Here is a 10,125-nt window from a genome sequence, read left to right as displayed (position 1 = left end):
AAGGTTTTATTGAACAGTGGATCAAGTCAAAGGCCAGATGCTGGCTAGTAGCTCTTTAGGAATCACCTTCACTTGTGAAACTGTTTTGAACAAAAATATGAACAAGTTGTGTTTTGCAAATTATGCTGGTAAAGTATCTAAAGATGAATGTAAAATGGGTTCTTTGCCAAACTACCAGTGTCCAAAAAAGAAAAAAAGAAAACATTGCTCAGTATGTGTGTATATTTGTATATTTTCAAGTAACTTTCAAGTGGCTTCAGATTTTCTTATGATTGTATGGCTAGATAAAATGCAAGACAGAACTAGAGAAGTTCTTAGATACAAATTTCAGCATATCTCCCAGAAGTGCAGAGTGTACAAATGTTTGAGTGAGAATCCATTTTCTTCAGTCTCTTATCCAACTAATAGAGTAAGTAAGTAAAACTTTATTTATATAGCACCTTTCAAGATAAAAATCACAAAGTGCTTCACAGAAGCTAAAACCTAAAAATAAAAATCAACCAAAAGCAAGTTTAAAAAGATGGGTTTTTAGCAGTTTTTTTTTTTTTTTTTTTTTTTTTAAAGCGACCACTGAGTCCACAGATCTCAGGCTCAAAGGGAGAGAGTTCCACAATCTGGGGGCCACAGTTCCAAAAGCTTTGTCGCCTTTTGTTTTCAGCCTCGTGTGTTGGACAGCAAGCAAGCCCTGGTCACATGACCTCAGGGACCTGCTGGGAATGTATGGATGTAAAAGTTCACTTATATATGTTGGTGCTTGTCCATGCAGAGCCCTGAAAGTCAAGGTCAAAACCTTAAACTGGATTCTGAATTCAACGGGGAGCCAGTGCAGCTGAATCAGCAGGGGTGTGACATGGGAAAACTTGGAGGACTTGGTCAGAAGCTTTGCAGCGGCGTTCTGAACAACTTGTAGACGCTCCAAAGAGGCTTTACATAAACAAGTAAACAAAGAATTACAATAATCCAGACGAGATGAAACAAATGCATGAATGACAATTTCTAATTCGGAGCGCGATACAATGGGACTCAGCTTAGCAATGTTTCTCAAATGATAAAAACAGGAGCGAACCAAAGATTTTACATGGGCATCCAAAGTCAGAGCTGAGTCAATACTAACACCAAGGCTCCTGATAGACTGTTTTGCAAATGTAGCAAGTGGACCCAAGTTTTCCATAACACTAGGTACAAAATTTTTAGGAGCACAAACAAGAACTTCAGTCTTCTCCTCATTTAGTTGAAGAAAGTTTCCAGCCATCCAACATCTAATGGAGTCTATGCACTTGTGCAAAATCTGTAGCTTGGAAACATCATGGGGCTTAAAGGAGATATATAACTGAATATCATCTGCATAGCAGTGATACGAAATGTCCTTAAAAGTGCTCAATAAGTGTTGAAGAGGAAGTAAATACAGTAAGAACAATAAAGGCCCCAAAACTGAACCTTGTGGCACACCATAGGCAAGAAAAGTAGAAGAGGAACTGTACTTCGAGGTAGCCACAGAAAAGGATCGTTCATGCAAATAGGATTCAAACCAGTCCAAAGCAGCCCCTGATATACCCACCAAACCTCTCAGCCTATCTAGCAGAATATGATGGTCCACAGTATCAAAGGCGGAGGTCAGGTCCAACATCAACAGAACGGAGCATTCTCCTGCATCACATCTCATCAAAATGTCGTTGGAGACTCTAAGAAGTGTAGTTTCAGTAGAGTGAGCTCTACGAAAGCCAGATTGGAATTTATCCAGAATGCTGTATTCATCTAGAACAGCTATAAGCTGCTTAGCCACAACCTTTTCTAAAATCTTAGAAATGAACGGTAATTTTGAAATCGGTCTGTAGCTACTGAGAAGAGAAGCATCAAGCTTAGGTTTTTTAACAGTGGGTGAATAACAGCATTCTTACAATAAACAGGGACCTGACCTGTTTATTGTAAGAAACCCTAACTTTATCAGTAAAGAGGTATCGGTACAAGATGTAACTTATGTTTGTCCTTTCTAAAGTACTTAACTCAATAGGAATTCAAGTTATGTTTAAACAGCCTGTGTGTCAATACATTTAGGTAGAAACCTCACAGCAAGTTCACTGCAGTGCAGCTAGCATGTGTGTTATTTCTAAAAACAGATTAAGTGGCAGGAAGGCAGAAAGTACTTTTTATATTAATTTAATGTGACAAGTTCAGATGACAGTGGTTCAAATGCAAAAAACTAAGCATCTTCGGTGTTGCAGTGAGAATACAGGGATTAAAAATAATCTGCAAATTTTAATCACACACCCATCTTTGTCCAGTGCTCTTTCAGATTTGGTTAGTATTTAGGCTGTACCTGGAAAGCAGACACCAGCAGCTTTGCAGCTTGAGCAAAAATTGGGAGATTGCAGTAGCTTCTTGGGCGCGTGCTGCCTCCCTATAGTTACATTTTAAATGTTTGGCTGCTTTATGGGGAAATTGGGCACCTGGTCCCACTTACCCCACCAAGCTTATACTAAACAGGTGCACTAATTTAAGACCTTTATACATTTAAATAAGTTCTACGAACCATTAACCACAATCATAAAATAGAGAAAATCTTAAAGAGACTGGATGTGGGTACCATGAATCCCCATGTGTCACAACAGTTATGATGCAACATTCATTTCTCAAAGAATGCAGAGACTTGTTTGGTATCAGCTTTTCACCATTTACCAAAGAATTTCTACAAGTCTGGGAAAAGCACTGGTGTGTTGGTTGATGTGGATTATTTTTTGCACAGGCTTAACAAAAAAACAAACAAAAAACCAAAAACAAAACGCATGAGCTAAATCAGACCTCAAGACTCCTGTTTAAAACATTCAAAGGTGCTCAGAAACTTGGCATCAAACGGATCAGCACATACAAAACATTTAGTAGTCAAGAGTATAAAGCACAAACTAAATGTTCATTTGAAAGGTCAGTCCAGTAGTCCAGCAGGTTCCACACTGCAGTTCCTAAAATAAAAGGCATAGATTTAATGTAGTGTTTGAAACTTGCCCTGCTCCCCTCAACAAGGATGATGTGCCTGAAAGAAACCCACAATAAATTCATTGATTTTGCGCATTTTGTTTTCTGATGTGCCAGTGTGGGTGGCTTACCGACATGAAGCTATGAAATGTTGGTATCTGATCTGCAGGGGGTGCTGAAGCTTCTTGGCCTGGTACAGTGGCACCTTGGGACTGTAGCTTGGCAATCGGGATTGGTAGTGTGACATGAAAGGCTGGTAGCGTGGCTGCTTGGCCTGGAGCTGGTAGAGTGGCCGTTTGGGCCATTGGGCTTCCAGAAGCTGCTTGAATTGGTAATATGTCTGCTGAGGCATGGGCTGAGGCTGAGGGTACAGGGGCAGAACGGCAGCCTGCTGGGGCACCTGCAGATGGAGGTACAGGGGTGGGAAGACTGCCTGCTGGTGCACCTGTGAATGGGGGTGCAGGGATGGAAAGACAGCTTGCTGGGGAACCTGTGGATGGGGGTGCTGGGACAGAAAGGCAGTCTGCTGGGAAACCTGTGGATGGGGGTGCTGGGACAGAAAGGCAGTCTTCTGGGGAACCTGTGGATGGGGGTGCTGGGGCAGAAAGGCAGGGCCCTGTGGTGGCTGAAGATGCAGGGGTGGGAAAGCCTTCTGCTGCGTTGCCAGAGGCAGAGAGTGTGAATGCAAACCAGTCTGCTGGAGAACCTGTGGATGGTGGTGCTGGTGCAGAAAGGCAGTCTTCTGGGGAACCTGTGGATGGGGGTGCTGGGGCAGAAAGGCAGGGCCCTGTGGTGGCTGAAGATGCAGGGGTGGGAAAGCCTTCTGCTGCGTTGCCAGAAGCAGAGAGTGTGAATGCAAACCAGTCTGCTGGGGAACCTGATGTGGATGATGTGGACGTAAACCAGTCTGCTGCTTCAACTTAGGGAGACTTGGTGGATGGTGTGGATGCAAATGAGACTGCTGGGTCACCTGAGAGAGACTGGGTGGATGCAAACCAGTGTGCATTGTCACCTGAGATAGACTGGGTGGATGCAAACCAGTGTGCATTGTCACCTGAGAGAGACTGGGTGGATGCAAACCAGTGTGCATTGTCACCTGAGATAGACTGGGTGGATGCAAACCAGTGTGCATTGTCACCTGAGATAGACTGGGTGGATGCAAACCAGTGTGCATTGTCACCTGAGATGGAGTGGGTAGATGGTGTGGATGCAAACCAGTGTGCATTGTCACCTGAGATGGAGTGGGTAGATGGTGTGGATGTAAACCAGTCTGCTGGCTCTGCTGAGGCACACTGGGTGGATGCAAAACAGCCTGCTGGCTCACCTGAGGCACACTGGGTGGATGCAAAACAGCCTGCTGGCTCACCTGAGGCACACTGGGTGGATGCAAAACTGCCTGCTGGCTCACCTGAGGCACACTGGGTGGATGCAAAACTGTCTGCTGGCTCACCTGAGGCACACTGGGTGGATGCAAAACTGTCTGCTGGCTCACCTGAGGCACACTGGGTGGATGCAAAACTGTCTGCTGGCTCACCTGAGGCACACTGGGTGGATGCAAAACGGTCTGCTTGCTCTCCTGAGGCACACTGGGTGGATGCAAAACTGTCTGCTTGCTCTCCTGAGGCACACTGGGTGGATGCAAAACTGTCTGCTGGCTCACCTGAGGCACACTGGGTGGATGCAAAACGGTCTGCTTGCTCTCCTGAGGCACACTGGGTGGATGCAAAACTGTCTGCTTGCTCTCCTTAGGCACACTGGGTGGATGCAAAACAGTCTGCTTGCTTTCCCGAGGCACACTGGGTGGATGCAAAACTGTCTGCTTGCTCTCCTTAGGCACACTGGGTGGATGCACCTGAGGCTGATGCAGTGCTGGCTTACCAACATGCTCTGACAACTCTGGCTTTTGGGGCTGCTTTACCTGGCAGCTCAGGGTTGGGCAAGGCCGGCAGGCAGACTGCTCCTTGTGCGGGCAGGGCCGGCAGCTAGGCCCCTGGGGTGGACAGGGTCGGCATGAAGGCTGCTTATTGGGTAGGCAGGAAGTTTTTAGTTGTTGTTGGGGCACCTGTGACTGCTTGGGTTTGCGCTGACGTGGTTGAGATGCCCGTAGATTTGGTAGGGGCTGAACATCAGGCTTTGGTTCTTTGGACACAGAGCCATTCTGTTTTAGGGTTTCAGATTCAGGGTGATACTGGTTAGTGGAGGACATAGTTGTGTTGTGGCTTTTTGCATTCAAGGGTGAGGTATGATTTCCAAATGTCTCACTACCATGCAAAGTGTCATTCCCAGAGTTAAGACTACTTAAATCCAATCGATCATCTGCAACAGGCACCTTCTGATCTGCATGATTTTCAAAAGGGACAGTGTTATAGGCTTTTAAGCAAAAATTTAAGTCTACAAAATGCAATGGTGTGTTTGCTTACCATTTGCTTGAGGTCCTCCCACAACTAACAAAAACAGCATCCACCATCTAGACAAAATACCAAAATGACTCTAAGCTTTAATAACACAACTTAAGAGATGGTTTGATACAGATATTAGTGAAAACTAGTGATGGGTCCAGAAACACTCACGCACCGACGCATGTATCAAGCTCCACTAGCGATGCCTTGCCGTGCGTCGCTTTAAGAAAAAGTCACGTGATCGATACAGCTGCTGTATCGCTCATTGCCAACGCGCCAAACTGTGTTTAAATGGTACCGCATCCGCATCTGCCAACGGAATGAGTCCCCACCAAAAAAACAAAACACAAAATTACTCTCGCAAAGATTAAAATAATAATAATAATAATAATACACATCTCTCCATAACACAATGGAGCCCGAAAGAAAAAGAAATGTTTCTGCTGTGTGGAATCATTTTGATCTTTTAACTGCAAATAAGGTAATAGTTTGTCTGTCTTTGTTTCAGTGTAATCTATCAGAATAGAGAAAAAAAAAAAACAGCCATGTGACTTGAAGTGTAAATTATTCATTTCATTTTATGCAGGTTAAATGTCGCATCTGTTCTGCGGAGGATAAACCTATTTTTCTGAATAGAAATTTATAATAAACTGAGTCAAATGGGTAATATTACATTCACAATACTTTCATTTTAATTTTCACTTAATGTCATTCATAATATATTTTAAAGATGTCTACAATATTTGCAATATAGAAGATATAAAATGATTCCATGGAAAGTACAATACCTTACAGTGTATACAGTGCATATAAGTATGACTAGGTCATTGAATCAGTGTCTGTTGTGAGTCTCAAGTAAGTTGCCTGCAATGATATTTAAGGTCCAGCAGGTGTCAGTATGGAGCAAAACAGTCGACACAGTGTCGATACAGTTTGGGGAATGTGCTGAAACGCTTCACGAGGCCTCATCTACCCATCACTAGTAAAAACAGTTTTTAAAGCTTATCTTAATAAAAAACTCATGGTCTCAGCTGCAGGAAGCAGCAAACTCTGCCACTTCTCTCAGCTGCTACCAAATCAAGAAGCTGAAAAACACAGCAAGGCCAGTGCAGCCCTTTTAAAAAATTTTCCTCTCTGTCATGGGTGGTTAATTGGACTCAGGTGTGATTGTTTGTATGCAGGTGTAGCTAATTAGGAAACACTGTGGCCAACAGTAATGTTTTAATCTTCTTCATTATTCAACATTTGCACATAAATAAGTGACATATTATTCAGTACTTTTAAAAGTTTTCGGCAAAATTATCCACGCCCACTGCTGCACTATGAAGTCTGGGATATTTTGGGCCACGAAGTCTACGCCGTCACATCCTTAAAATTCAGGGAAATCAAGGACGCATTTGTGGCTGCATTTCGAGCAGCCTTTGAATTGGGACAGCCTCGCTGTCGCTGTGACGTAATCGGCCTTAAAATGCGGCCTTTAAGGCTGCAGACCCTGAATTGGGATACAGCCATATTCTACTGTTTTACATGGTGCTGTATGCAATACATTTTTTGTTTTTTTTGTAAAGCATAATAGGTCAGGCTGGGCCAGTTCCTATGTATTTAACAGTTCTATCACTGATACTTTATTCTGTTTATTTATAGTCAATTACTAGTTTTTGGTCACTATTATTCTGGTATTTATTGTTATAAACTGTGTTTTAACTAGTTCTTGTTGTTTGGGGGCCCTTAAAAATGAATTATTTCTTGACCTATCTGAATCAGCTGTCTTAGGAACAGTTCTGTTTACGTTATATGTGCTTGCTTTAGGCAGTATTATTAGGATGCATAGTATACATTTTCACTGCTCTGCAGATGACACCCAATTTTATCTAGAAGCCAGATAACGCAAACCATTTAGATAAGCTGTAGGTATGTCTTAAAGACAAAGACGTCAATCACGTCTAACTTTCTGCTTCTTAATTCAGATAAAACTGAGGTTATTGTATTCTGTCCTGAAAATCTTAGAAATATGGTATCTAACCAGATTCTTACTCTGGATGGCATTACCTTGGCCTCCAGTAACACTGTGAGGAACCTTGGAGTGAAGTTTGACCAGGACATGTCCTTCAATGCACATATTAAACAATTATGACTGCTTTCTTCCATTTGCACAACATCTCTAAAGTTAAAACTGTCCCATCTCAGAGTGACACTGAAAAACTAGTTTGTGCATTTATTACTTCTGGGGTGGACTACTGAAATTTATTATTATCAGGATGTAAGAAAAAACAAAAATCTCCCTTAAAAGCCTTCAGTTTATCCAAAACCCACAGCAAGAGCACTGATACGGTCTAGAAAGATCAAATTTCTCTTCCTTGCCTCGCTGTTAATCGAATTTAAAATCCTGCTCCTCTCATACAAGGTCTTGAATAATCAGCCCCCCCCATCTTATCTTAAAGACCTTATAGTACTGCATCACCCCAATAGAGCACGTGTGTGATTCCCACTATCAGTGAGCTTCTATCCTCAGGCCAAGTCCTACGACCTTATGTCCCATTCCAGAACTTTCACTGTCATATCTGATTTGTTATATCAAACGCTGCTACACCGTTTGTTTATATTACCCTGCTCGCTGTTGTACATTACACTGGTCACTCTACTTGCATTGCTCTGTCAATAAATTGCCATGCTAATAAGGCAGAAAGCACTTTAACATTCCATTTGCACAATGTACATTTCCAGAGTTTAACCTTACTTATTGTTTAAGTCTTGATCAAAGGAGCAGTTCAGAACATTTCATTGTGTGTTGTACTTGTATGACAATGTGACAAAGACTCTTGTGGTTCCTGGAGTATTCAAAAGTAGGACAGGAGGCAGAGTCTTCAGCTGTCAGGCGCATCTTCTGTGGAACCACCTTCAAATTTGGATTTAGGAGACAGACACCATCTCTACTTTCAAAAATAGGCTTAAAACGTCTATTAAAGCATATAGTTGGGGCTGGATCAGGTGAACCAAAAACCTCCCTCTGTTACGCTGTAATAGTTTCTGGGGGATTCCCATGATGCACCAAGTATTTTTAGTCACCTTTCACACTGCGTTTATAAACCACTCCGTATTTAATCCTTAGTAATTATCTTTGGGGAGAGCTCTTCCACAGCATCTCTTATCTGCAGTGTAAAATTTCAATCTGCTTTGTATACAAGTTTCTACAAATTGTAACTCTTAACAGAAGGAAAGCATTGTGTTGGCATCATACACACATCTTGTCAAACTTTATTACCAAATCATTCAGTAAATGCTTAGAGAGTCAAGATGAAAGTTATTTTAATTGGGAAGGTCCGTACAACGATTCAGAAGGCTCAACATTGCTGTGCCTAAGAGAAAACATTCATGAATAAAGGCCATTGAAAACCAGTTATCTCATTAATCGTTTTCCATGACCATTGGTCCCTTTGTGTGGCTATTACATTAGCACCACGTTCTGTGCCTGAAAGAAATAAATCCCACTTAAAATTCACTCCTGTTACTCAGCCAGTAAGAAGAGCTCACCCAGATGAAGGTTGAGCAGAAATTGGACTGTTTAAAAAGTTTAACTTTCTAGAAGTAACTCACCTGGTGGGGATACTGGAGTTGCTTGCCTGGATAGACCAATAACTTTCCCCCTGTAGATGGGCAAGACAGTCATGTAGTGTGGACGCTTGGACTGGTAGTAAGGCTGGTAGTGTGGCCATTTTGCATGGTACTGAGGCATCTGGAGTGAGTATAGTGGCCACTTGGCCTGATAGTGAGGTCTCTGAAGCTGGTAAAGTGGACGGTCAGGCCACTGGGGCAGGAAACCAGGCAGCCTGAGTGGAGAACCAGGCCGGTGGGACACCCGAGGCTCCTTGGATTGGCAGAAGTGCTTGGGCGGGCAGGAAGGCTTCCACTTTGGCTGGGTTGCCCAAGATAGGGAGTCAACCTGCTGTCTGGGAAGCTGTGGTGCACTGGTGAACTGCTGGGCCTTCTGGGGAAAGCACAAAGCCTTTGAGCTGTGCCAGCATACACGCTGAATGGGTGCCTGAGGTTTATGCTGCTGCCGGGGGACCCGTGACTGCAAACCAGACTTCACTACCTGTGACATTTGATGATGTGCATAAAACTAGTTATCAGGCAGAGACTTGCACGGTTAGATTCACTGTTGTGCCAGGATCACTTGCCTTTGCATTCAGGGTTAAAGTATGAGCAGCATTTGACTCGCTGCGCCATGAAGCATTCACTCTGGGGTAACGACTACCTGAATCTGGTTGGTATCCAGCAAAAAGCAGTTTGTTAACCTTTAAGAATATTTAATCTATGCAATTAAACAGTGATGCAATTTAACTTGCTTACCGTTTGCTTGATGACTTCCAACAGTGAGAAGTAACAACAACAACAGCCAACTAAAGAAAACAAGTGTCTGTAAGCTCTAACTGAAAACTTTTAGCTTCATGGAAACCTATTTAGTACTTGCCTTAATGAAAACCTCATTGCTTCAGCAGCAAGAACCCACAAACCCAGCAGCTACTGCTGTCAGCTGCTACCAAACCAGGAGACCAGCAAAAGAACCTGAGCTCTCGAAAATCTTTAAAAGGTTTTCCCTTTATCTTGTTGATTAGGTGACCACAGGTGTTTCTACTTCAGAGCAGATTAAGCTCACTATGACACCAGGAAAGGACCTTGAGGTATTTTGCAACTCTTTGCAAATCATTTTCAGCAGCTTCCATTGTGCAGATGCTGTTCAGATGACTTAAATGTG

General features: G+C 43.0%; 1 protein-coding gene and 1 long non-coding RNA gene across 7 annotated transcripts; both read right to left on the bottom strand.

Moving 5' to 3' along the window:
* Positions 1–2,167: 2,167 nt before the first annotated feature.
* Positions 2,168–6,457, bottom strand: LOC146567072 (uncharacterized). 5 transcript variants are annotated; one of them, XM_085285931.1, is made up of 5 exons: positions 6,378–6,457; positions 5,391–5,439; positions 4,202–5,307; positions 3,102–4,108; positions 2,168–2,957 (listed from the first exon to the last, which is right to left on the bottom strand). In XM_085285931.1, exons 1-5 carry the CDS (start codon positions 6,390–6,392, stop codon positions 2,921–2,923), a joined length of 2,214 nt encoding a protein of 737 aa, XP_085142057.1. In that variant the 5' UTR covers positions 6,393–6,457; the 3' UTR covers positions 2,168–2,920. The 5 variants fall into 5 exon arrangements, with proteins under 5 accessions (XP_085142057.1, XP_085142059.1, XP_085142058.1 ...); XM_085285933.1 differs by having other exon boundaries at positions 3,102–5,128; positions 5,236–5,307; positions 6,378–6,396; XM_085285932.1 differs by lacking the exon at positions 6,378–6,457 and adding an exon at positions 5,545–5,882 and having other exon boundaries at positions 3,102–5,128; positions 5,236–5,307; positions 5,391–5,437.
* A 2,193-nt stretch (positions 6,458–8,650) lies between these two features.
* LOC146567071 (uncharacterized) lies at positions 8,651–9,977 on the bottom strand. 2 transcript variants are annotated; one of them, XR_014893758.1, is made up of 4 exons: positions 9,841–9,977; positions 9,720–9,769; positions 8,964–9,630; positions 8,651–8,838 (listed from the first exon to the last, which is right to left on the bottom strand). It is a non-coding gene; the product is annotated as an uncharacterized LOC146567071 (long non-coding RNA). The 2 variants fall into 2 exon arrangements; XR_014893757.1 differs by having other exon boundaries at positions 9,720–9,953.
* Positions 9,978–10,125: the final 148 nt, after the last annotated feature.

The sequence above is a fragment of the Mchenga conophoros genome, linkage group LG9, assembly GCF_057382185.1.
Source record: "Mchenga conophoros isolate Kocher_MC1m ecotype Shallow Benthic linkage group LG9, M_conophoros_male_GT1.1, whole genome shotgun sequence".
NCBI classification, from domain to species: Eukaryota; Metazoa; Chordata; class Actinopteri; order Cichliformes; family Cichlidae; genus Mchenga; species Mchenga conophoros.
Note: the sequence above shows the minus strand (reverse complement) of the source record. Positions and strands in the feature narration are given on the sequence as shown.